Raw genomic sequence first — 27,656 nt, 5'->3', positions numbered from 1 at the left:
TAGAACTCACCAATCACACTCCTGGGCACATTTCCAGAAAAGACAAAAACTCTTAATTCAAAAGATACATGCACTCCAGTGTTTGCTGCAGCACTATTTACAATAGCCGAGACACACAAGCAACCTAAATGACCGCTGACAAATGAACAGATAAAGAAAATGTGGTGTGTGTGTGTGTATATATTTAACACAATGGAATGTTAAAACAGAATGAAATAATGCCATTTGTAACAACACTGATGGACCCAGAGATTACCATACTAAGTCAAGTAAATCAGATAAAGACAAATATCACATCACTTACATGTGAAATCTAAAAAGTTATACAAATGAATTTATTTACAAAACAGAAACAGACACAGAAAGCAAAATTAAGTTACCAAAGGGCAAAGTGGGGGATGAGATACGTTAGGAATTTGAGATTAACAGATACACACTACTCCATACAATATAGATAAACAAGGACTTACTATGTAGCATAGGGAACAATATTCAATATCTTCTAATCACCTATAGTGGAAAAGAACCTGAGAAGGAATAAAAAATATATTTTATAAATATAGTGTGTATGCATAACCGGATCACCTTGTGATACACCCAAAATCTTGTAAATCAACTAAACTTCAATAAAAATAAACTTTTAAAAATTAAAAAAAAAAAATGAGAGAAAATCCAATTATTTCAGCAGACATATCTCATTTTGATGCATTTAAATACTAACTAAATTCCCCACCTTTACTATGTTCCAATACAAGTGACTTTAATATTACTTAAGTTTTTAAATAAAGTACCTCAGATAAACCAAAACAATTTTGAGAACATAGTAAAATAAGAAAAACTTACAATTATTTAAATAAAAACAAAATTTTAAATATCTCAGAAATTAGTCATTTCTAATTGTCATCTTCACCTTCTTGTCATCAGCAATCCAAATTAGATATGGACTTGGAGTGAACAGAATTGTATCCACCCAAAAGATATAGTTCAAATCCTAATATATGATACCTGTGGATGTGAACTTATTTGAAAACAGTTTTTGTAGATAAAATCAAGTTAAAATGAAGTCACAGTGGATAATGGAGAACCCTAATCCAATCACTGGTATCCTTAAAAGGACACAATAGAAGCACAAAAGACAGAGGGCAGAAGTCCATGTGATGACAAAGATTTAGGTGATGCAGTTTCAAGCCAAGGAACGCCAAGGATCGCTGGCAACCACCGACAGCTAGAAGCAGCCAGGAAGGAATCTTCACTAGCCTTCTGAGGGAGTATGAGCCAACCAACACCCTGATTCTGGACTATCAGTCTCCAGAACTATAAGAGTACATGTCTTTTGAGAATAAACTACTGTTGTTTTAAAATAAACTACTGTTGTTTTAAAATAAACTACTGTTGTTGGCAGTATTTTGTTACGGCAGCCCTGGAAACAAATGTAGGGCTTATATAATTAGTGAAAATTAAACTACATGGTGCTTGTAATGACCTTTCCCCACTTTTCAATATCAAACTGAGCCTTATTCCATATGGAATGATTTAAATTATAAGCCTAACATTTCATGCTACTAACTATACTTAGAAAAACCTGTAACTTTGAAAAACACAACTTAAGACACAAGCTCTATTCTTCTACAACTGTGGGGGCTTTTCTTTATTTACATACATTTCTCACAGACCTTTAAATGGGTTACTGTAATAGATTACTAAGAATAAAGCAACAAAAGAGACAGTGAATGTCAATATTAAATTCAGTGAATTTTCGATCAAATATGTATATAATCTGAGATGCCAATAAGTAAAAAAAAAACAGAAACTTAATTTATCCAAACCTAGTAACTAAGGCTTCTGAAGTGTTACTTTAGCTGTGACAAAGAATAATCACGTTAAATATAACTGCTCTACATTTACTGGCAGGAACTAAAACATCTACTAGCTCCACCATCTCTTGCCAATGCCCTCATATAAATGTTTGGTTATAGATATTTACATTTCATGAAATTTAAATTCCTTAGTGTTTTTCAGCACATTCACACAAATAATATAGATATGGCAACTCAATCCTATCATCAATAACAGAATTATACATGATGTGGACAGACACATGTATATACAATTATACACATATTTTCATACATGCTTATAGTATTTACAGAAACATATTTACATTAGCTTAAATATTATTATACGATAGACAGATGCACATATAAAGTTAACTTTATTTGCTTAAGAACCAACATTATTTTAAAGAAGTACATATGGAAAGAAAAGGATAGCTGCCAAGGGCTACTTTTTTAAGAGCTGTTTCTTTTTAAATTTGGGTAATGACAAAAATGGATCACTACGCCTTTTTTAAAAATAAGTTTATGTATTTATATTTGATTGGGCTGGGTCTTCACTGCTACATGTGGGCTTTCTCTAGTTGCTGTGCATGGGTTTCTCATTGAAGTGGCTTCGCTTCTGGAGCACAGGCACTAGAGCACGTGGGCTTCAGCAGCTGCAGCTTGAGGGCTCTGGAGCGCAGGCACAGTAGAGTGCACGTGCTTAGTTACCCAAGGCATGTGGAATTTTCTCAGACCAGGGGTCGAACCCGTGTCCCCTGCATTGGAAGGTGGATTCTTAAGCACTGGACCACCAGGGAAATCCATCAACAGCTTTTTAAAATAATCTAGCCTGAAAAATGGGCTTCTCTGGTGGCTGAAAAATTAATTTTGTAATTGAAATCATTTACCTTGATTATTTAAATTAAGAAAATATATTAAAGTCTTAAGTCCTCAGTGCTTGCCTTAGAACCACAAAATGCATCACACACACACAAAAGGATAGAGATGGGTCCATATTCCAAAAGACATCAATGTTTGAATATAATTCAAACAAATTCAATCGAATCCAGGAATACTGGAATGGGTTACCTTTTCCTTCTCCAGGGGATCTTCCTGACCCAGGGATTAAACTCACGTCTTCTGCACTGGCAGGTGGATTCTTTACCACTGAGCCACCACAGAAGCCCCTTATCAATCCAATACTTCTTTCTTCCTAAAATCACTATATTCCTTTGAAATAATTAAAGTGAATATAAAAGCTGCAAATAGAAGGTAATTTCCCATTCAGAAAATTTTGTTAGACTTAAAGGAGATTTAGGATACTTGCCTCCACAAATAAGTAGGCAATAAATCAGAAAGACACTGATATAAACATATAGTAATAAAACTGAAAGGTCTGAAGGCACATTCTGAAGAACACAATCTTGTAAATAAAAGAACATAGATTTACTAATAGGGTAATATTCTCAAGTAATGCTTGTTTGAGGCTTAGAAAATTTTTTATTTTACATATTTAACTCTTATGCAAAAACAAAAAAATGCTTTCTTATGAGTACTTTTTATCACTTAATTCAAAAAGTTAAAAAAAAATTCACAACAGAAATAAAAGAAAATGAAATTTCTTTCCAATTCAAATATTCTGTGAAACACCTCACTTTCTCCTGATTATTCCTTAAACTTAAGGAAAAAAAAAAAAAAAAAAAGTGGTATTAGTGTGGTACAGAGTTCACTGTAGATTCAGTGCTATTTTCTTTATCCTGCTTTTCTTCCTCGTGCGTTGAATCTAGTTCATGCCTATTTTCCTCCTCACTGGAATCACTGTTTAATCCACCTTCAACTCTGGCGAATTTCTTGTCATGTGAACAACTTTCACAGGCTTGGTCTGTGGGAACAGCTCCTTTCCTTTGGGGTAAAATAGTGAAAAATGCTTCTTGCCAGTCTCTTGTCTCCAGGTATTCCAAAATAATCTCAAACACTGCAACGAAGACAAACTCCGTTTGTTTCTTAGCCTAGCTCATCACAATGCTGTATACTTTAAAATACATTGCTTTTGTGTTAAGAGTGCTAGCATGTCCTAATAACTACTTTGTTCTTATTACTTTCTTCTCCTGTATTAGCTGTCAGAGCTAATATGTCCCAAGGCTCTCAAGGCTGCTACTTTGTAGCTTTTCCTCATATCCTTTCTTAACCACTCAGAGGTTTATCATTATCCATTGTCAATTATAATTAATAGACAGAGGACCCCTCTTTGGTTTCCTTCTTATTCTTCATTCCTTCCATATCTCTATCCTTTATATGCAAACAAACAAACAAACAAAAAAGGTGGGGGAGAGCTACCATTAATCTAAATTTCTTCTAGCTTTCCACTCACTCTGGGGAGTGTCTTGTCTCCCTTTTTTTTTTTTTTAAATACTGTCCCGCCAAGTTCTTCTCACTTTTAACACATTGATGAAAGGGTAAATTTGGATTACTTTATGATAGAAAAGGAATCCATTATATATCAAAAGTCTTGGAAGAGGTTCATTCCTTGAATCAATAAATTCATTTCTATAACTCCCTAGAGCCTGCTACAGAGAAATTTAAAAAACCCAATTAATAGTTGTGTACTAACAAAAATCTCTACTAAAAAACATTTCAAAAAGCAAAACTCCAGGCAAAGACTTAAGTCTGAGGATATCTATTATAATATTCACAGCATATTATAAATATTATAATATTTACTATAATGTAGTAAAAAGAAAAACATGTCAACAGAATGGCTGTATTATTGTATTGATATATTCAGATGAAGAAAAAGTTACACAGCCATTAACAATGATTCAATAAATATAAACGGAGGGAAAACACCCCACATTTGTAACATTTTATGTAATAGAGTAAGAATCCAATTATATAATAAAGGATATATATGCATAGGAACGGAGAAGGCAATGGCACCCCACTCCAGTACTTTTGCCTGGAAAATCCATGGACGGAGGAGCCTGGAAGGCTGCAGTCCATGGGGTCGCTGAGAGTCGGACACAACTGAGAGACTTCACTTTCACTTTTCACTTTCATGCATTGGAGGAGGAAATGGCAACCCACTCCAGTGTTCTTGCTGGGAGAATCCCAGGGACGGGGAAGCCTGGTGGGCTGCCGTCTATGGGGTCGCACAGAGTCGGACACGACTGAAGTGACTTAGCAGCATGCATAGGAAAAGAACTTGGAGAAACACCAAAAAGTTACTATGAAGTATTTCTGGGTAGTGAAATAACACCTACTTATTTTTCTTTACACTTTTTTATACCTTCAAAACTTTCTAAAATATGCATGTATCAGTCAAACAAATCATAAATGACTACATTTTAATTTTCCAAAGGTATATATTTTCTATTTTTACAAAATGTGAATAGAAGGTTATTTTTCAGTGTTCACTCAGGTAAATTTTTAGCTTATAAGCTTATGGCTTACCATGATTAACTGCCAAAACTTTTCTACTATTCATCTTCACAAAATTCCCAAGGGGAAGCTGTGCATGATCAATTCCATGATCTGATGCTTGTTTATACGTGAGTCCCTAAAACAAAGACATCATCACCTGGACTAGAACATTATATTATTTAAACTTAAGTCTATGACAGAATAAATAATTTTTAGGAAAGACTTTAGTTCAGAGAATGTAATCTGAATTTGTGTGTGTATATTTAACAGCTAATTTGAAAACATTCTCTTGATAATAAGTATAGTCAGAATGTTGCTGGTATTTATTTTAACCAAACGAGGAAACCAAAGACATTAAGCTGTCTATCCTGTCACAAAGTTCGTCAGTGGCAGAACCAAAGGAAAAACCTGGCTCATGCCTCCTGACTCAAGCAGCTTCTCATCACTCCACACTGCCTTATTCTCAGCTTATTCAAACTGAATTCTTATAGAAGCATCATCACTCTTCTCATGAATCTGAAAGATAGAACTGTTTCAATTATATAGCACTAAGAGGCACAAGTGGCAAAAACTGATGAGATAAAAACCTGAATGAAAAAAATTTCCTATTGTCCATAAATTTTATTTTTTCATTTCTGTCAATTAAAAGAATGCTGAATTATGGGGGAAAAAAAAAAAAAAACCCAAAACCCAAAACCCAACCTTAGCATGGTAGCATGGTAGAATAAAAAGCTTTAGAAAGGAAATCAACTTAAATCCTGTCTTAGGACTTTGCTTTAATGAAATGTAAACATTTTAGAAATTCTATTAATGTTACACTTAATTTATGTGTGAGAAACAGAAAAGTAAACAAATAATACAACTTTCAGTGGAACAATACTTACTGGATGCATGAATTTCAACTTAAAAAAAAACGCTGAGTATGAATTTTCTTCCCAAAATTAAAATCCTTAAAGCCTGGGTCTAATCAGGACTAAAAGAGCCCAAAGACATAACACAGGAGGAAAAAGAGCTAAATTTCTTAACTAATAATTTGCATTTTCAAAAAATAATCATTCATTTATTGGCCACTCCATGCTACACAGCTTGTGGGATCTTATAGTTCCCCAAACAGATTAAACCCAGGCCCTTGGCAGCAAGAGCACAGAGTCCTAACCACAGGACTGCCAGAGGAATTACCAATAGTCTGGATATTTTAAAGGCCAATATTTGATAATAGATCAAGTCAGGTCTTTTTGAAAACAAAATTGTTTTACTTCAGAGAAACATACAACATCAAAGAAAAAAACTAGTTCTACAGAAATAAGAAAACAGAATTTTTCTAAGGAAAAAATAGGCTAAAGATCATTCTGATAAAATTCCCTACGATGCTATAGAGCTGTACTGCCCAACTATAGCCACATGTAACTATTTAAACTTATTATAATTTTTAAAAACTCAATTTCTCAATCATACTATGTACAACTCATGCTCAACAGCCAATGGGTTACCATACTGCAACACGATGATATAAATACTTCCAACAATGCATAAAATTTTCCTGCACAGTGGTGCTATATGAGAATAATGAATTACTGTGTATTATTCTGCTGACAACATTTCAGCAGATACTTAGCTAAATAAGTTGAGCTTAACTTAGCACAATGCAACATAACTGGAAAAATACAAAATAATGTTTTCTTTTAGAAAGTGTATTTCTATAATTTTTCTTTTTTTTATTATTATTTTTTTTTACTTTACAATATTGTATTGGTTTTGCCATACATCAACATGCATCTGCCACAGTGTACACATGTTCCCCATCCTGAACCCCCCTCCCACCTCCCTCCCCATACCATCCCTCTGGGTCATCCCAGTGCACTAGCCCCAAGCTTCCTGTATCCTGCATCGAACCTGGACTGGCGATTCATTTCTTATATGATATTATACATGTTTTAATGCCATTCTCCCAAATCATCACCCCCTTCCTCTCCGACAGAGTCCAAAAGACTGTTCTACACATCTGTGTCTCTTTTGTAACTTTTCATTTGAATGAGGGTAAGGAGGTGGGAAGAGACAAAGTACAAATTAAAGAGGACAGAAAACACATCCCATATAATTACATATTTGAAAATGGGCGTAAGTTTACCAATTTGGATATAAATTTTGGTATAAATTAATATAAATTTTACCAGCAGCCTAGAAATTGATTAGCAAAAGCAGCATTTATCAATACAGAAAATCATTTAAGCACGTGGGCTCCAGAGCAATCTGGAGTTTCAAGTGTCTACTACCTATTATTATTGATTTTAGATTTAATTTTAATATGCCTCTGGTTCCTCATCTGTAAACTGTGTGTACTAACAGCACTGACTTCACTGGGTTGCAGTAAGGATAAAGCAAGCTAACATATGTGAAATGCTTTGCTTAGCTAGAAAGGTGACCAAAATATCACTGTACTCAATAAACATAAGCACTCAGTACTTACTATCAAGAAAATTAACATTACTATCAAGAACACTGGTACAGCAATTTTTTCAAGTATGAGCAAAAGCAAAAATAAAAACTTAATAGTATGTACCTTGTGATGGTTGTGATCTACTAATCCTCCAATCACATAGGCCTTTGATTCATCTAATTCCTTTAATATATTAGGTGAATCTGATGTAAGATAAATCAGGTCTTCTTTCTGTATGAATTCACTATAGTGCTCTGGTTTGATATGGATATCCTTTAAAACACAAAGAGAAAGATGCTATTAATAGGATTTTGTGAAAATTGGCTAAAAATGATTATTTTCTTTTCCCTAGACAAACCCACCCAAAAAACATATGACAGGAAGTCTGAAAGAATATTTTAACAATGTCTTATTTAGAACCTATCACTCGAACATCTTTTCACCTCACATCTCAATTATTTAAGTAGCCTCCTGATGCTATTTCCACCTCTAGCCTCAGATCCCTCCAATTTACTTCCTCACATGGCTGGGGGGCTCGTTTTCTGAAAACACTATTCTCAATGTTTCATATTTATCTGTAGGTTATAATTCAAGCTCCTTAACTTAGTAACTCTCACCTCAATACAGCACCAATCTATCTTGCTAACTTTCTGTTCCAACAAAACAAATGCATTTGTTATATATTTGCTCACATTGTTCTCCAGCCAAAGAATGCCTTCTCCAATTACTTCCTTCTCCATTTATATGAATCATCAAAAAGAAAGGGCTTACAGATTTAATAATTTTCATGTATCGACTTCCACAAAAATAGACATTTGAAATCTTCTTTACCAAAACTATCAGGTCAGAGGTACAGGCTGAACAACAGTAGGCAGAATTTTGCAAATTGCACCAAAAGAAAAAAGGAAGATACATCACAAGGTTTAGATGGCACGTCTCAATAATTTTTGTGGAAATAAAAAAATGAAGCAGGAGACCTCTCACATAAGTGTATATAGCCTATTGATTAATAAGCAGCCATTTTTCTGGAAAATGATATACGATAAATATGATGCCTATGCTTAATAAAGGCCCCAAGAGGAATGTGCATAATTAGAAACTTGTGAACTCATATGTCTCTGGAAAACTGGTGGTATAAAGTAATAAATTTTACAAGCTATAACTGAAATAACTGAAAGTACGCCTACTCTAACTCATTACAGTATTTCTTAGGAAAACAGGCATGAACATAAAACTTGGTAAATTTACTATACTTTAGAACTTAAAAAGACTTTTGAAAATGTTTTATACTACAGACTATTAATAAAATAAAAAATGCAGTCATTATAGGATTAATGAGTGAGACAGGGAAAGTCTGTCACAATGAAAACTGGCTTGGAGAAAGGGAAAAAGTATAAGAATAACCCACCACTTCTCTGAGTAGAATAGGATTAAGGTTCCTTAGGGATTGGTACTAAAGCCAATCTATACATCTGTGTCTCTTTTGCTGTCTCGCATACAGGGTTATCGTTACCATCTTTCTAAATTCCATATATATGCATTAGTATACTGTATTGGTGTTTTTCTTTCTGGCTTACTTCACTCTGTATAATAGGCTCCAGTTTCATCCACCTCATTAGAACTGATTCAAATGTATTCTTTTTAATGGCTGAGTAATACTCCATTGTGTATATGTACCACTGCTTTCTTATCCATTCATCTGCTGATGGACATCTAGGTTGCTTCCATGTCCTGGCTATTATAAACAGTGCTGCGATGAACATTGGGGTACACGTGTCTCTTTCAATTCTGGTTTCCTCGGTATGTATGCCCAGAAGTGGGATTGCTGGGTCAAATGACAGAGTAGTTTAGTTCAATAGAAAAAAAAACATGTGAGCCACATACGTAATTTGAATCCTTCTAGTAGCCACATTAAAAAACAAATGACAAGGGGCTTCCCTAGTGGTCCCATGGTTAAGAATCCACCTTGCAATGCAGGGTACATAAGTTTGATCCCTGGTCTGGGAAGATCCCACATGCTGTGGAACAACTAAGCCCATGCACCATGACTACTGAGCCCCAAAGCTGCAACTACTGAAGCCCTAGTGCCTAGAGCCTGTGCCCTGCAACGAGAGACGCCACAGTGATGAGAAGCCTGCACACTGCAACTGGACAGTAGCCCCCGCTCACCACAACCAGAGAAAGCCTGGGCCCAGCAACGAAGGCCCAGCACGGCCAAAAATAAATAAATAAGAAAATTTAAAAAGTGACAAGAAATACTTGAAATTAATTTTAACAATACATTGTATTCAACACAATATACCTTAAATGTTATCATTTAACTTATAATAAATGTGTTTTTTTCATTTTAAGCAGATATCTTACATTCTTTCTCTGTTTTGTACTATCTTTGAAACCCAGTGTTTATTTGACATTTATAGCACATCTCAAATCACCAGTCACACTTCAAGAGTTCAATAGCCATGTGTGGATAGTGGACATCAGAGGGTATAGAACAGATTTAGGAGAAAACAAATACATTTCCAAATTTTAGAGTGACTTCACTCTTATAAATAATGTATAGCTAGTTTGCTGGGTTGAGATTGCATATAGACCTTTAATTCTTTCTTTTTTCAAAAAATATGTTTTAAAGTTGGCAGTAAAATAGCAAGTGAGATTTCATGAAAGAAGGTACAAACTATATCTCAAGTCTCTTAGCGTCTCTCCTTGGTAAACTTAGACTTAGGTACAGTGGTACACAGGGTTTGGAGCTGCTGACTCATATTTGTTAGCACTATGTAGAACTCAGGTAAAAAATGTAGACCTTTAAGCCTAAAAATACTTTGTATTATATGAGAGTTAATCGATTTTAGTTACCTTCCAGTTGACCCATCCTTTGTCATTTTCATCCATATTCTTTTTCAGCTGGCCTCCATGGCTTGTCAAATAAAACTGATAAAGAGATTGGCAGGCATAGAAAGAGAGACTGAAAGACTATTAAAGCCAATATTTTATTTCCTCTCTCACTAATTTGACTATCAATGAAACACAAAATATTTTCATTCTGGACAAAAATTAATTTATGACATTAATTTAAAAATTAATTTATGGCTTTAAACATGACAAGATTTATCTTTGATAGAAATGTGTATTTTTGTGCATCTCCTAACCCACTAACTTCTGTATTCCACTTACATTTTCATTCCATTTTCTAAGCAGTTATAATCTGCCTCTTGTTTAATGATCACTTTTCTATAAAATTCCTGCTTCCATGTCATTTCCCTTCCCCTTCTTTTGCCACTACTGTTATTTTTTACTAGTCCAAAGTCTTCATAATTTTGCTTTGACTTTAAACCCTGAAACCTATTTGAAATCTAATCAAGGGTGAAAATAATCTAAAGTGTGAAAATATAATATTACTATCACTTGATAAAAAGAAAATATCTAACCACAATTTTAACAAGATTTTCTAGTTTTTAACATCAGTGAGTCAGAGTTAATTTTTAGCGCACTTAGAATTAAAACAATAAGAAAAATGACCCTACTCTTACGAGCAGTCAATTAGTCTCACAAATCACTCCCTCAATCCTTCAAAATTATCAGTGACTCAAAATCCTTTTAAGTAGAGAAAATCTGGCCAACAGGCACAATGGCACGTATCAGCCTGGGGCAGTTCCCCTACTCCCCAGAAAGGAAGGATTGAGAGCTGAGAAACTGGTATGAAAATATGCGTGTGTCCTTTAATGACGATGGTCAACTATACAACAATGAACAGGTCAAGATGTATAGGACTGATGACTGGGTACAGTGTGTTTGAAAATAATATATGAAAAACATTTAAAATATTCTCTTTTTGTAGAAAAATAGAACATTTTCCCAAAGAGACATTTAGCTTATTAAAAAATATTACCTGTAACACTCATTCTTGTAAAGGCAATCAGGATTATGTATGCATTTTCTGAAGGAAGATATAAAAGGAAACTGGAAGTTTGTTTTAAATTTCTCAAACATACCTGCACAGGGTGCAGTGCTCGTCGATTTTCTGCATAACATCGTTGAATCTGCTTATGAAGTTTCTTAATGTCCTATAAAAGAGTGCAATTTTTAAAGTAATATTTTCAAAATTACCTGTGGCCATTTCATAATCTGAGTGGAACAGAATAAGCAGGAAGGATAACTAGATAGGTACATTTCTTCTTTAGAAATATAAGTCCTTTCTGACTAATTTCCATTCAATTTCCTAACATATTATTTAAATAATTAATATAAGTCAATACTCTGTAAGTGACCCATAATTTCATATTTTGTATCCACTTAAAATATAAGTTCACGAAAACTTTCACTCTTCTTAGGAGACAACAAAAGAAAAAAATAAAACTCTTAGAGCCATAGTATTAAAATTTTCACAAGTTAAAAAAGTTTAGAAAGTAATTAAAACATAGTAGCATTGTTTAAACAACCAAGTTTCTCAGACTATTAAATAATCCTCTTAAGCCAATCATATTTTTCCCATTTCTTTCAGTTAGGATTAATAACAAAACCCCCTACAGCTCTTTACAATTAGTATGCAGTTACTGAGTTTCATAATCTATTACAGTACCTGTCTTTCCCTCTGTCTATACATATACATATAAATAAAAGCAAGTTATTAGCTATTTAATACTTTAATTTAGGGCCACAGATTTTGAAAAGCTTAACTTAGGAAGCATTTTTTAAGGAAAAAATTTAAAAAACAATTTTTTTAAAATCTAAAAGTTGGTTTTTTTTCTGGCCACTCTGTGCAGCATGTGGGATCTTAGCTCCCTAAGCAGGGATCAAACCTGTGCCCCTCCACATTGGAAGTGAGGAGTTTTAACCACTGGACCACCAGGCAAGTCCCAACTTAGTATGTAAAGCTGGTTTGGTGGTGCTGACTTCTCTTAGCTTTTGCTTGTCTGTAAAGCTTTTGATTTCTCCGCTGAATCTGAATGAGAGCCCTACTGGGTAGAATATACATTCCTATACTCTAACAACAGAAGATGAGAAAGAGAAATCAAGGAAAGAGTCCCATTTACCATCTCATCAAAAAGAATAAAATACCAGGAATTAACCTACCCAAGGAGGGAAAAGACCTGGACGCAGAAAACGAGAAGATACTGATGACAGACATCAAAGATGTGTGACACAAACAGATGGAGAGATAGTATACCATGTTCTTTGATTGGAAGAATCCATACTGTGAAAATGACTACACTCCCCAAAGTAATCTACAAATTCAATGCAATCCCTATTGAATTACCAATGGCATTTGCCACAGAACTAGAACCAAAAAATTTTACCATTTGCATGGAAAAACGAAAGATCCTGGAGAGCCAAAACAATCTTGAGAAGGAAATATAGGGCTGGTGGAATCAGGCTCCCTGACTTCAGGTTATACTACAAAGAAAGCTACAGTCATCAAAACTGTATGGCACTGGCACAAAGACAGACATAGTGATTGATGGAACAGGACAGAAAGCCCAGAAATAAACCCATGCATCCATCATCAACTCATCTATGACAAAGGAAGCAAGAGTACATGATGGAGGGAAGACAGTCCCTTCCATATGTGGTGCTGGGAAAACTGAATAGCTACAAGAAAAAGAATAAAATAGAACACTTCCTAAAAACATACACAAAAATAAACTCAAAATGGATTAAAGAGCTAAATGTAAGGCCAGGTAGTATAAAACTCCTAGAGGAAAATATTGACAGAACACTCTTTGACATAAATCACAGCAAGATCTTTTCCAATCCACCTCCTAAAGTAATGAAAATAGAAACAAAAATAAACAAATAGGACCTAATTAAGCTTAAACACTTTTGCACAGCAAAGGAAACCATAAACAAAAAAGGTAACCCTCAGAATGGGAGAAAATATTTGCAAAAGAAGCAATTGACGAGGGATTAATCTCCAAAAAAAATAGAACGGCTCTTGCAGCTCAATATCAAAACAAACAACTCAAAAGATGGGCAGAAGATCTAAACTGACATTTCTCCAAAGAAGACATACAGATGGCTAAAAAGCACATGAAAAGATGCTCAACATCACTAATTATTAGAGAAATGCAAATCAAAACTACAATGAGGTATCATCTCACACCTGTCAGAATGGCCATCATCAAAAAATCTACAAACAATAAACACTGAAGAGGATGTAGAGAAAAAGAAATCCTCCTACACTGTTGGTGGGAACATGAACTGGAATAGCTACTATGGAGAATAGTATGGAGGTTCCTTAAAAAACTAAAAATAGAATTACCATATGATCCAGCAATCCCATTCCTGAGCATACATTCAGAGAAAACCATAATTCAAAAATATACATATATCCCAATGTTCACTGCGGCACTATTTACAATTACAATAGGACATGCAAGCAACGTAAATATACTTCATCAGATGAATGAATAAAGACGATGTGGTACATACATACAATGGAATGTTACTCAGCCATAAAAGGAAAGAAATTGGGTCTTTTGTAGTGATGTGAATGAACCTAGAGTCTGTCATACAGAGTGAAGTAAGAAAAAGAGAAAAACAAATATATTAATGCATATATGTGGAATCTAGAAAAATGGCACTGACAAACCTATTTGCAGGGCAGGAATAGAAGACACAGATATAAAAAATGGACTTGTGGACACAGGGGGAAGGAGAGGGTGAAACTGAAAGAGTATGCACGACCACATGTAAAACGAGTACCTAGTGGGAAGCTGTCGTGTAAACACAAGGAGCTCAGCCCAGTGTTCTGTGATGACGTAGACAGGCGGGATGGACGGTTCAAGAGGGAGGGGATATACACATACATATAGCTGATTCACACTGTTGTACACTAGAAACCAATACAACATTTTACAGTGATTATACTCCAGTTAAGAAAAAAAAGAAGACATGGTACATTTATATAATGGAATACTACTCAGCCATAAGAAAAGAAATAATGCTATTTACAGCAGCACGGATGGACTTAAAGAGACTATCATACTAAGTGAAGTGAGTCAGGCAGAAAGACAAATGTGTGTCACTTCTATGTGAATCTAAAAATATGACATAAGTGGACTTATCCACAAAACAGAAACAGACAGACAGAGAACAGACTTGTGCTTGCCAAGGGGTGAGAGAGAGATAACTGGGGATCTGGGATTTAGCAGATGCAAACTACTACACACAGAATGGATAACAACAAGGTACAACCGTATAGCACAGCAAACTATATTCAATATCTTGTAATCATAATGGAAAAGAATATGAGAAAGGATAAATGTGTGTATATATATACATATATATAAATGCATAACTGAGTCACTTTACAATAGAAACTAACACAACATTGTAAATCAACTATACTTCAATAAAATAGTTTAAAAAACACATACACACAGGAAACCAACAAAATAGCCTAGAGATGGAAGCAACATAAATGTCCACTGACAACAGATGAATGAATAAATAAAAAGTGGTTTATATATACACTAAAATAGTGTTCAAGCTTAAAACGTAAGGGAATCCTGACACACACTACAATGCAGGGGCTTCCTAAGGGGTGCGGTGGTAAAGAACCCGCCAGTCAATGTGGGAGACATGGGCTCCATCCTTGGGTCAGAAGATCCCCTGGAGTAAGAAATGGCCACCCACTCCGTTATTCTCGCCTGGGAAATCCCATGGACAGAGGAGCCTGGTGGGCTACAGTCCATGGGGTTACAGAGAGTTAGACATGACTGAACAACTGAGCACAGAACAGTGAAGACATAATGCTCAGTGAAAAAAATCTGTCACGAAAGTAGGATTCCACTTATATAAGATACACAGAGTAGACAAATTCATAGAGACAGAAAGTAGAATGGCGATGCCAAGGGCTCAGGGAAGGGGAATGGAAATGGTTGTTCAATGGGTATAGAGTTTTAGTTTTGTAAGATGAAAAAGAGTTCTGGAGATTGGCTGCACAACATAAGTGTACTTAGCGCTATTGAACTGTACACTTAAAAGTGGTTAAGATGGTAAACTTTGTTATGTACATTAAAAACCACAATTAAGAAAAAAAGATGCATTTTAGTACATAAATTATATCAAAGTAATATTACATATTAAAGCAAGAGTTATTAAACCTAGTTCAGCTACAGGATTTTTCTGACAATGATTCATGATACCTTTAATACCATCAAGCTGTCAAAACTGCAGTCAATGATAAGGCGGAGTGGGCTGTGAACAACATCTCTTCGAATACGTTTTCTGTCACTTCCATCTGAATTTGACTCAGGTTGACATTGTCGCTCTAATTGCTTTCTCTTGCGTTTTTCCTTCCGTTTTTGTCTAAAATTAGTAGAAAACAACTTTTTGTTATTTGGATATTTACAAAACTTTTCTAAACAAAAAAAAAATTATTTTAAAATCAGTAGGCTAAATCATAAAAAACTGCTACTTCTGTGGATCAAAAATTGTCAAATACCAGAAATTTTAGATAGTCTAAAAGTTTTACATAATAAATGAGTCTGCAAAAGCAAAATATTTTTTACACAGATCTGAACTATAAGTTCATTTATTATTGGTAGCACGTTATATGGGGCTTCCCTGGTAACTCAGCTGGTAAAGAATCCACCTGCAATGCAGGAAACCTGGGTTCAAGGTTCGATCCCTGGGCTGGGAAGATCCCCTGAAGGAGGGCATGGCAACCCACTCTAGTATTCTTGTCTGGAAAATTCCAATTTCAGAGGAGCCTGGTGGGCTACAGTTCATGGGTTCACTAAGAGTCAGACACAACTGAGTGATTAAGTACAGCACAGCACACAGCCCATTATATGTACTTAGAAAACTTAAAATACTGAGTTTGAGAGTTATAAAAAATTTTACTTTTATCATTTCCCTACATGATTTTCAAGCAACAATTATAACCATATGTAAAAAAAAGTAAAATTGTTATTCAACATAGATTCAGATATCCTAGCCACAGCAGGCAAAAGAAAAAGAAATAAAATGAATCCAAATTGGAAAAGTAAACTGTCATTGTTTCCAGATAACACAATGTTGTATACAAAAAATCCTAAGGATGCTAAAAGAAAATAACTGGAGCTCAACAATGAATTTGGTAAAGTTGTAGGATACAAAATTAATACACAGAAATCCATTGCATTTCTACACACAACAAACATCAAAAAGAGAAATTAAGGAAACAGTCCCATTTTACCATCTCATCAAAAAGAATAAAATGCCAGGAATAAACCAACCTAAGGAGACAAAAGACCTAAACTCTGAAAACTATAAAACACTGATGAAAGAAACTGGAGATTACACAAAGATATACCGTGTTCTTGGATTAGAAGAATTAATATTGGGAAAATGACCATATTATGCAAGCAATCTATAGATTCGGTGCAATTCGTATCAAAATATCAATGGCATTTTTCACAGAACTAGAACAAAATTTTCTGAAGCTTGTATGGAAACACAGAAGACCCTGAATAGCCAAAATAATCCTGAGAAAAAAGGATGAAGCTGGAGGAATCATCTTCCCTGACTTCAGACAATACTACAAAGCTATAATCATCAAAACAGCATCACACTGGCACAAAAATAGAGGCACATACATCAATGAAACAGAAAGCCCAGAAACATGTCAATTAATTAATATCAATTAATCTATGATGAAGAAAAGAGTACAGGAAGGAGGAAAGACAGTCTCTTCAGTAAACGGTCTTGGGAAAACTGAATAGCTACAAGGAAAAGAATGAAACTAGAACACTCCCTAACACCATACACGAAAATAAACTCAAAATGGATTAAAGACCTAAATATAAGGCCAGATACTATAAAGCTCTTAAGAGAAAAATATAGGCAGAAAACTCTGACATACATCACAGCAAGATCTTTTCTGATCCACCTCCTAGAGTAACAAAAATAAACATAAAAATAAACTTAAAAGCTTTTGCACAGGAAAAGAAACCATCAACAAAATTAAAATACAACATATGGGCAGGGAGTAAATATTTTCAAATGATGTAACTAACAAGAATTTGCTTCCAAAATAAACAAAAAGCTCATACAGCTTAATATTAAAATAGAACAAAACAAAACTGAACAACCCAAACGAAAATGGAGCAGAAGACCTAAACAGACATTTCTCTAAAGAAAATATACAGATGGCCAATAGGCACATAAAAAGGAGCTCAATGTTGCTTTGGAGAAATGCAAATCAAACTACAATGAACTATCATATCACCTCACACCAGTCAGTATGGCCATCATCAAAATGTCTATGAATAACAACTGCTAGAGGATGAAGAGAAAAGGGAGCCCTCCTACATTGTTGTTGAGAATGTGAATTTGTGCAGCCACTACAGAAAACAGTATAAAGATTCCTTAAAAAACTGAAAATAGAGTTACCATATGGTCCAGCAATCCCACTCCTGGGCATATAGCCAAAGAAAACTCTAATTAAAAAAGATACATACACCCCCAACATTCATAGAAGCACTGTTTACAAAAACCAAGACACAGAAGCATCTAAATGTTCACTGACGAATGGAGAAAGAAGACGTGGTATATATACACAATGCAATGTTACCCAGCTATAAGCAAGAATGAAATAATGCCATTTGCAGCAGCATGGATGGATCTAGAGATTATCATAAGTGAAGTAACTCAGACAAATATGTTAGCACTTACATGTGGAATCTAAAAAAAGTGATATAAATAAAGTTATTTACAAAACAGCAGTAGACACACAGACACAGAAAAGAAACTTATGGTTATAAGAGTGGATAGTAAGGGCGTAGGAAGAAAAGTTAGGAGTTTGGGATTAACATACACATTCTGTGCTCAGTCACTTCAGTTGTGTCCAACTCACTGCAACCCTAAGGACTGTAGTCTGCCAGGCTCCTCTGTCCATGGGATTCTCCAGGCAAGAATACTGGAGTGGGTTGCCATGCCCTTCTCCAGGGGATCTTCCCAACCCAGGGATCAAACCCATGTCTTACACATGTTCTGCATTGGCAGTCGGGTTCTTTACCATTAGCACCACCAACAAGGACCTACTGTATCACACAAGGAACTATATTCAATGTTTTGTAATTATCTATAATGGAAAAGAATCTGAAAAAGTATGTATGTATATGTATATATGGGGCTTCCCTGGTGGCTCAGATGGTAAAGAATCTGCACAGAATATGGTAGACCCAAGTTTGACCCCTGGGTCGGGAAGATCCCCTGGAGAAGGAAATGGCAACTCACTCCAGTACTCTTGCCTGGAGAATTCCATGGACAGAGGAGCATGGCGGACCACACTCCATGGGGTCGCACAGTTGGATACAACTGAGCAACTAACATATTCACTTTTTCATATATATATATTTCACATATATATATATGTGAATTAACTATGAAAAATAAAGTGTTAGTTGCTCAGTCGTGTCTGACTTTTTGTGACCCCATGGACTGCAGTGCGCCAGGCTCCTCTGTCTGTGGAATTCTTCCAGTCAAGAATACTAGAGTGGGTAGCCATTCCCTTCTCCAAGGGATCTTCCTAACCCAGGGATCAAACCCAGGTTTCCTGCATTGCAGGCGGATTCTTTACCCTCTGAGCTACCAGGGAAGCCCATAAAAATAAAATGAAGAAAAAAGTGTTAGTTACTCAGTAGTGCCTGACTCTTTGCAACCCCATGGACTGCAGCCCACCAGGCTCCTCTGTCCATGGAATTCTCCAGGCAAGAACACTGGAGTGGGTAGCCATTCCCTTCTCCAGGGAATCTTCCCAACCCAGGGATCAAACCCAGGTCTCTCACATTGCAGGCAGATTCTTTATCATCTGAGCCACCAGGGAAGCTCTTCAATAAAAATAAAAGTTCTTTTTTAAGAAAAAGCTGCTCCCATTTTTTTAAAAGTAAAATTATGAAAAAAAAAAAAACCTCAGGTTTTTCTCTCATCTACATCAACAATTAATTTTCTAATAAATTTTATCTTTCTACAATAACAGCTTAAGCCTAACTGCTCTTACCAAAACCTGTAATAGTTCTAGCAAAATCAATGTTAGGCCCAAACTTGACCTTTCTGAGATGATTATTTTTGTTCCATATCTAGGACATGGATGCTAACTATATCCTTTTTATAAACTGGTTACTTTAGAAATTGGGGTGCTACTCACAATATGTGTGGGTGAGAAAAGTGTATTGTGTAAATTCAGCAACACTGCTAAAAAAAAGAAAACAATTTAAAACAGTTTTAGTAGCCAACTGACAAAGTGAGCTAACAATATGTACAGTCCCAATTTAATTAACATAATTACTATTGCATAATTATGTAACTGCATAATTACTATATTGAAGGTTCAACATTCCATATCTCTAAATAGGGGTAGAATATATGCATTTTTATACATACTTGCGGAGTTCTCGTTGTTCTTCCCATTGTTTCTGTTTCATTAGCTTCTTCATTTGCCGTTTAGATATTGGTTGAAACCTTTCACTTGATCCGGGCTTCTGATTTTGCTCTCCATCTTCACTTAAGTTTTTCTGTCTTTCAACATTACAAGTCTCACTAAATGCTGGCAACATTTCAGATGACATTATTTGATGCCTCTGAAAAATTGAAAAGCAACTCTGACATGAACAGATGATTTACAACCAAAAAAAAAAAGTAAAAAAAAAAGACCAAAGGATGCAATTAAAATGAAACCATATTAGTAATGAAAAAAGTGCAAATTTAGGCAATCAATCGTCATTTACTGGCAAAGATCATTTGATGAAATGGGCTATTTTCATACACTATTGGCAGCACAGAACAATTTTCCCAGAAGACTACTCAGACCTGTACGTTTGAAGAGATTTAAAATGTTGATACTCTTTCTTACAATAATTTATTTCCTTAGAATTCCTGTAAATTAATTAGAAATATAAACAAAATTAATAGAAAAGAATACATGTATTACTGCTATTTTTAACAATAAAAAATTAGAATATCACCAAATGGGGACTAAATATAAATTACAGTTCACCTATAACACTGGATTGGAATACTAAGCAGCCAAGAAAAATGTTTCTCAATATTATTTAGTGATAAAGGGAAATAATTATGTTAAATAAGAAAATCAAAACAAAAAATGTTCAATTTTCTTTATATATATATATGTGTATATATATACACACACACACACACACACACACACACATATACACACATGTTTTAATTCTGACCCACCCATGGCTTTCTGCATTTTCCAAATTTTATATAATGAAAATATAGTTTTATAAAAGAAAAACATTATTTTTTTTAAAGATATGGAAGGCACATTTTTGTACTTGTTTTTAATACTGTCATACAGGAAAAGTGCTAATTTCACTATCTGGGTGGACACTCAACAATTGATTTTTGACACAAGGTGTGCTATACATTTCTAAATTTTGGACAGTACAGAAAACAAATTGAGTTGCCCCCCAACATATTTCATTATAAATATGTAATTATAAATTTTTCACTTAAGTCACAGCTGAAAAACAAAATATGTAAACTGACTCTGTAATCAGTTTACATAATATGTAAACTGACTCTGTAACTCAGGGCCATCTAAAACATCTTATTTAGATTTAACCACCCACTCTGGTAGCTCAGTTGGCAAAGAATCTACCTGCAGTGTAGGAGACCCAGGTTCGATCTGTGTGTCAGGAAGATCCCCTGGAGAAGGAAATGGCAACCCACTCCAGTATTCTTGCCTGGAAAGTAAAGTCCCACAGACAGAGGATTCTGGCGAGCCACACTCCATGGGGTCGCAAGAGTCAGACACGACTTAGCAACTAAACTACAACCCACATCTTTACATCCACTGTTTAGAGCTAAACTTGCCTTTAGAGCAGGGAAAATGATAGAAATACTGAAATATCTTTTCTCTTTAATTATTAACACCATAGCTTAAGAATATGTGTTCTTTATCCCTATCAAAGACTAAGCATGAAGTCTGCAATATTCTATCAGTCTTACACAAAAATGGGTAGTTCTTCCCTTTCACAGGGATAGCTAACAAGTCTGTGCAGAGAAGCCAACATCTAAAAGGAAAAAGAACAATCGCCACAATTCAGAGACTGGAAAGAAAAGAACTTCACAGAACATAATTTGAGCAGCAGTTTCATTACATGGTTCTTGCCTTCTTTAAACATGCAATGATGTAATAGGACATATGGGGTACCTAAGAAAAGTTAGAAAGTTTATCAAATTTTGACTGCAAGACAAGAAATTTTAAGATGTATGATTTAGGGGCTAGAGCAAAGCCCTGACATGTTACTTCACTGCAAAATTACTAAGAGGGGGAAGAATCATCTAGGAATACAAGAGTTCACAAGTTTTCTTTATGCCACCAACCACTTTTTTCCACTGGATCATAGAAAAAACAAGAGAGTTCCAGAAAAACATCTATTTCTGCTTTATTGACTATGCCAAAGCCTTTGACTGTGTGGATCACAGCAAACCATGAGAAATTCTGAAAGACATGGGAATACCAGGCCACCTGACCTGCCTCTTGAGAAACCTGTATGCAGGTCAGGAAGCAACAGGTACAACTGGACATAGAACAGACTGGTTCCAAATAGGAAAAGGAGTACATCAAGGCTGTATATTGTCACCCTGCTTATTTAACTTATATGCAGAGTACATCATGAGAAACGCTGGGCTGGAGGAAGCACAAGCTGGAATCAAGATTGCTGGGAGAAATATTAATAACCTCAGATATGCAGATGACACCACCCTTATGGCAGAGAGTGAAGAACTAAAGAGCCTCTTGATGAAAGTGAAAGAGAAGAGTGAAAAAGTTGGCTTAAAGCTCAACATCAGAAAACTAAGATCATGGCATCTGGTCCCATCACTTCATGGCAAATAGATGGGAAACAGTAGCTGACTTTATTTTTCTGGGCTCCAAAATCACTGCAGATGGTGACTGCAGCCATGAAATTAAAAGACGCTTACTCCTCGGAAGGAAAGTTATGACCAATCTAGATAGCATATTAAAAAGCAGAGACATTACTTTGCCAATAAAGGTCCATCTAGTCAAGGCTATGGTTTTTCCAGTGGTCATGTATGGATGTGAGAGTTGGACTGTGAAGAAAGCTGAGCGCCCAAGAATTGATGCTTTTGAACTGTGATGTTGGAGAAGACTCTTGAGGGTCCCTTGGACTGCAAGGAGATCCAACTGGTCCATCCTATAGGAGATCAGTCCTGGGTGTTCACTGGAAGGACTGATGTTGAAGCTGAAACTCCAATACTTTGGCCACCTCATGCAAAGAGCTGACTCATTGGAAAAGACCCTGATGCTGGGAAAGACTGAGGGCAGGAGGAGAGGGGGATGACAGAGGATGAGATGGTTGGATGGCATCACTGACTCAATGGACATGGGTTTGGGTGAACTCTGGGAGTTGGTGATGGACAGGGAGGCCTGGTGTGCTGCGATTCATGGGGTGGCAAGGAGTCAGACACGACTGAGAGACTGAACTGAAACACTTCTTTTAAAGGAGATCATCTCCTAGAAATGACAACTCAACTTTGACTCTCCACTGGAAAGTTCACTCGGCAGGGCTAACATCTGCTTTTGCCCAACGTTACACTGGCAACGCTAACACAGTGCCAAGCACTTCGTAGACGCTTATTACGTACAGGTAGAACGAATAAATGAGTGAGTGTGATATTATAAAGGGCTTCTAAAGGCAATGAAAATTGTAACATCAAACATTTATTAATTCTTACTATACTTAATAAAAAAGTTATTATCTAATTTACTCTCTTAAAAACCCTACACACAGAAGTCGCTCAGTCGTGTCTGACTCTTTGCGACCCCATGGTTTGTAGCCCACCAGTCTCCTTGGTCCATGGGATTTTCCAGGCATGAATACTGGAATGGGTTGCCGTTTCCTTCTCCATAAAAAAAAACCCTAAGGGGAAGTCATATATGCCTACTTTGCAAAGGAAGAGGTACAAAGATTACTTGCCCAAAGTTACAAAGCTCTTATATAATTCCTAAGAAACAAGGCACCTACAGCAAATGTTGCACAAAATAGGTCCGCAAATACTTGTTGAATGAAGTAATGGAGCGAAGATTCAAGCCCACATCCAACTCTACTGTATTCTAGAAATCCAAAGTCTTATTTAGAAAATGGGAATTTCCAAACAATGTTAAAGAGCTGTGTTGCTTTCACCCACCTGCTGTTGAAAGGCTCGGGGAAGACCTGTGTCACCAAAAGGTAATGGACGGGAAAAACCCTTTGGTTCTACTTGTATGCCAGTGCACCAAAAAAAAAAAAAAAAAAACAATCGGGAAACTTCCTAGAGATCACTGCCAAAAGTTTATGTCTGTGACATCCTGCCTTCCAAGCTTGCAACACATGACAATGGCAGATAAAATATTAAAAGGGGAAACAAAAAAAGTATAGCTTTTCTCAAAATTAAGAACAAGGTCTGCTGTGTTAAAACAGCTGAGAGTTTTCCTATCTTTAAAGAGAAAAATAATAACACAAGACAGAGGATGGGAGACAGATGGGAGGCAATTTAAGATGAACCCTTACACTGGTGTTAGGGGTGAGGCTCCTCTTTCCAAGAAAAAATGCCTAACAACAGGTAAAATTAAAGATAGCTTATACAAAGCTGACTACTTGGGGGAAACAGACACCAGCCTTTTGGCTACAACCTGGGCCCAGATATGAGGTGACATATGAACGTACAATATGACCGAAATTCTCAATCACAGATATAGGCTCTGCTATTGGTCTGAAGCACTGAAAAGGGTCATGGGGTGGAAGGAACCACAAAATCAGTAGCAGACAGAGGTAGTTTGGAAAGGAAAGCTATAATTCCATTCCAGATGAGTCTGCAAAGCAAAATTATAAAAGGACAGGAAATGAGGGAAAAAAAGAGTTAATGAAGAGTAATAACCATAAAAACAAAAATTGAGAAATTGATACACAAAAACGGGCATAAAAATAGCAAAACAAGAATTCATTAAAAAAAAAAAAAAGGACCAATTTGGAAACCAGGAAGTGAAGTCATAAAAATTTCAACATACGAGGCAAACTCCAGATTACTTGGAGTCCAAGAGGTAATTGATGAATTAGAAGACAACCTCACAATCTGATTCGGAGTTCAGACAGAAAAATAAAATGAAAAAAATCGTATGTCTGAGCATTTAAAAAATGTGAGTAACAGCTTGAGAGAAACATAGGCCAAAAAGGTAACTGGAGGTAAATGTAGAACCTTGAGCACATTAATTAACTTTTTTTAATCTAGAAAATAAGGTTACTACTCAAGAAACAGGAGACAGAGGGAACACAGTAAGCCTGAAAAGATAAGAAAAATTTTAAACATGAATTGTGATTCCGAGGATCACTTTTATTTCCTTTCCAAAAATAAACACATGAATAAAAATTAGCAATGAATATATCCAAAACAATATAGAAAACATAAGCTAAACCTGCCCCTTAAGCTAAATGTGCGGGTTTCCCAGGTGGCACTAGTGGTAAAAAAAAAAAACTAAAAAAACCTGCCGGCCAACACACCATGGGTTCCATCCCTGGTCAGGAAGATTCCCTGGACGAGTGCATGGCAACCTACTTCAGTATCCTTGCCTGGAGAATCCTCGCACAGAGGAAACTGGGCTACAGTCCACAGGGTCGCAAACTGTCGGACACAACTGAAGCGACTTGGCATGGAGGAACACAAGCCAAACGTGCAGACTTTAAGGCACAATTAAAAATCAGAGGAAACAAATTGCTTTCTTCATGAAATTGATTAATATTGTAGGAGAGAATATTTCTATCATCAGTGGCATCGGTTTTCACTAGTTTCCTACTATGATCAAAAGAGCAAGTGTTGATTGGCTCTAGACTGTGAAAATTTTAATATAACAAAGTACAGTAAAATTTTACAACTCATGCACACCAGGGGGAGCTTTCGCCTTTCCCAAGAAGTCCAAGTTAAATTTAATTTGCTTATCATTGCATACTAATATTTTTAAAAAGCCTATCAAATACAAAGGTCATGAGCTTGTCAATATCATTATCACTGCTATTTTAAAAGTTATTTTCAATTAAGAAAAAGGAATGTAGTAAAAGAAAAGTTTTTAAAGCTTTGAATAAGCTAGATACATTGCAGGGAATGATGCAATGATCAAGCATCAAATGATGCTAGATTGAGATCCTTTCATTATTGCTTTCAACACACTTTACAAAGACATATACCAACTCCTACTGCCTGTAACATACGGTAAGCATTTAACTATGCACTAGTTTGTTCAGATTAACCTGTTAAGTAAAATATAAACACCATGGCAGAGTTTGCATTCGTCCCTCACATGCAGTGCTATTCACTGCACATTTTAATTCATTCACCAGGTTCAACCAACTTTGTAGCAATTACAGAAATAATTGTGCCAAATTTAGTTTACTTGAGCACTGAATTTTTTTAAATGGTTCGTTTAGTTAGATATAGATTATCTGGTGGTTTTATGAAACTATGGATAAAGATGACTAAGGCAATTTTGTGTGGGATAGATTAAAAAAATTGTATCTCTATTATCCTTGTATTTCCACTTCTCAGCACAACTCCTGGCAGGGAGATTACACATTATGAGTGTGACTGGCCGAAAGTTTAAAAAAAAAAAAAATCATGGCTTTATTGATTGGGCTAAAGTCTTAATTTATAACACAGCCTCCTTTCCAGAAACATCCAAAGGAATGTCGAAATAACCGCAGAACGGAATTAAATGACCTAACGGTGGTAAAGAAGGAATATCCTTTTTTAAAACGCGAGGGCCAGATTTGCAATAACGACTCGGTTCAGCTGTGAGGTCCCTTAGGCAGAGGCCTGGGCCATGATGGGGAAAGGCGGAGGATTTATAACAAACAAAAAAGCGAGAAATGTGCTGTTGCTATCCTCTGTGTACCTCTAGAAAAATTCCTGAATTTAAACACAAAATGTTTCAGGGAAATTCAGTAACACCTTGGACTTCTTAAAATAGTCCTCAGCTCACCACGGTGGGGCCTAACAGCACCTGCAGCAACTTTCCCCTGGCCTCTCGCCACATTTCACAGCGCTCAGAGACATCAGCCCTCGTAGGAAAAATGAGGAAAATGAGGAAAAACGAGGTTTAAAGACGAAAAGCGACTTGCCCACGGTCACTTTCCAGTAAGTGGCACAACCACAACTCGTTTTCCGGCCTTTCAGAGTCCAGATTTCCCTCTCCCTTCATTCTTGGGAAGCGAACACACTTCACATACTAGGACCGTATCTTGACCCCAAACAGAAGTCGACAGCAAGAGGTCCTATACTAGTGACCAGAGCCGAGCCCGACTCTCGCCTCCATGTCTCAAATGCGTGGACGCATTCCAGAGGCGGGGTTAATTTGCAGCCGACGAATCAGAAAGCTGTTTGGCGAGCCGAAGGGGCGCGCTCTCTCTGACGACACTTCCTTCCGGAGCTGGGTCTTTGCTACCATTTTCCATTATCCCACTTACCTCTTGCCCGGAAGCCCTATTGCTAGTGGAAGGCGGGATCGGCACGCGCTCCTTTTGCTCCCGGATTATATCAAAAGGTAGATGAGCGCAAGCCTCCGCGCCAAGACACTTACCGAACAGAGGAGTTGTCGGGAAATCTGATAACCTCTCAGAAGGCTTTTTGTAGTGGTCTTTACCACTCGAGAAGGTCCTCTTTCGGAAACTTCAACTCCCAGAGGCAGAGCCGGTAGCTACACGTAGAAGGCTACGGAGGTTACGTCTTACGTCAGCCCACTGCGCCAACTCCGGACCCGCAGTGGGAGAAAGGGGCGGGGTTTGTGTGGGGCGGGGTCTGGGGTTAGCGTTTCTGGAGTGGGAGGTGTTTGAGTAATAATACCTGTTTTTCCAATTCAAGGCAGGCATACACCTGCCGGCATTTATTCATTTATCCTCGTGGGCATGGCGAGGGATGTTAAGACATTCCTACTCTTAAAAATGACCAACACTAATAAAGGGCTTATAATTCTTCCA

General features: G+C 36.3%; 1 protein-coding gene across 3 annotated transcripts; it reads right to left on the bottom strand.

Moving 5' to 3' along the window:
* Nucleotides 1–274: 274 nt before the first annotated feature.
* On the bottom strand, nucleotides 275–27,417 carry TRMT10A (tRNA methyltransferase 10A). Of its 3 annotated transcripts, none has more exons than XM_019962407.2 (8): nucleotides 27,260–27,417; nucleotides 20,044–20,240; nucleotides 15,822–15,984; nucleotides 11,667–11,738; nucleotides 10,531–10,605; nucleotides 7,798–7,947; nucleotides 5,268–5,373; nucleotides 275–3,792 (listed from the first exon to the last, which is right to left on the bottom strand). In XM_019962407.2, the coding sequence occupies exons 2-8, from the start codon at nucleotides 20,226–20,228 to the stop codon at nucleotides 3,527–3,529; spliced, it is 1,017 nt and encodes a 338-aa protein (XP_019817966.1). In that variant the 5' UTR covers nucleotides 20,229–20,240; nucleotides 27,260–27,417; the 3' UTR covers nucleotides 275–3,526. The 3 variants fall into 3 exon arrangements, with proteins under 3 accessions (XP_019817966.1, XP_070647265.1, XP_019817965.1); XM_070791164.1 differs by lacking the exon at nucleotides 27,260–27,417 and adding an exon at nucleotides 26,663–27,033; XM_019962406.2 differs by lacking the exon at nucleotides 27,260–27,417 and adding an exon at nucleotides 23,842–26,650.
* Nucleotides 27,418–27,656: the final 239 nt, after the last annotated feature.

The sequence above is a fragment of the Bos indicus genome, chromosome 6 (genome assembly GCF_029378745.1).
Source record: "Bos indicus isolate NIAB-ARS_2022 breed Sahiwal x Tharparkar chromosome 6, NIAB-ARS_B.indTharparkar_mat_pri_1.0, whole genome shotgun sequence".
In the NCBI taxonomy this organism is placed as follows: Eukaryota; Metazoa; Chordata; class Mammalia; order Artiodactyla; family Bovidae; genus Bos; species Bos indicus.
Note: the sequence above shows the minus strand (reverse complement) of the source record. Positions and strands in the feature narration are given on the sequence as shown.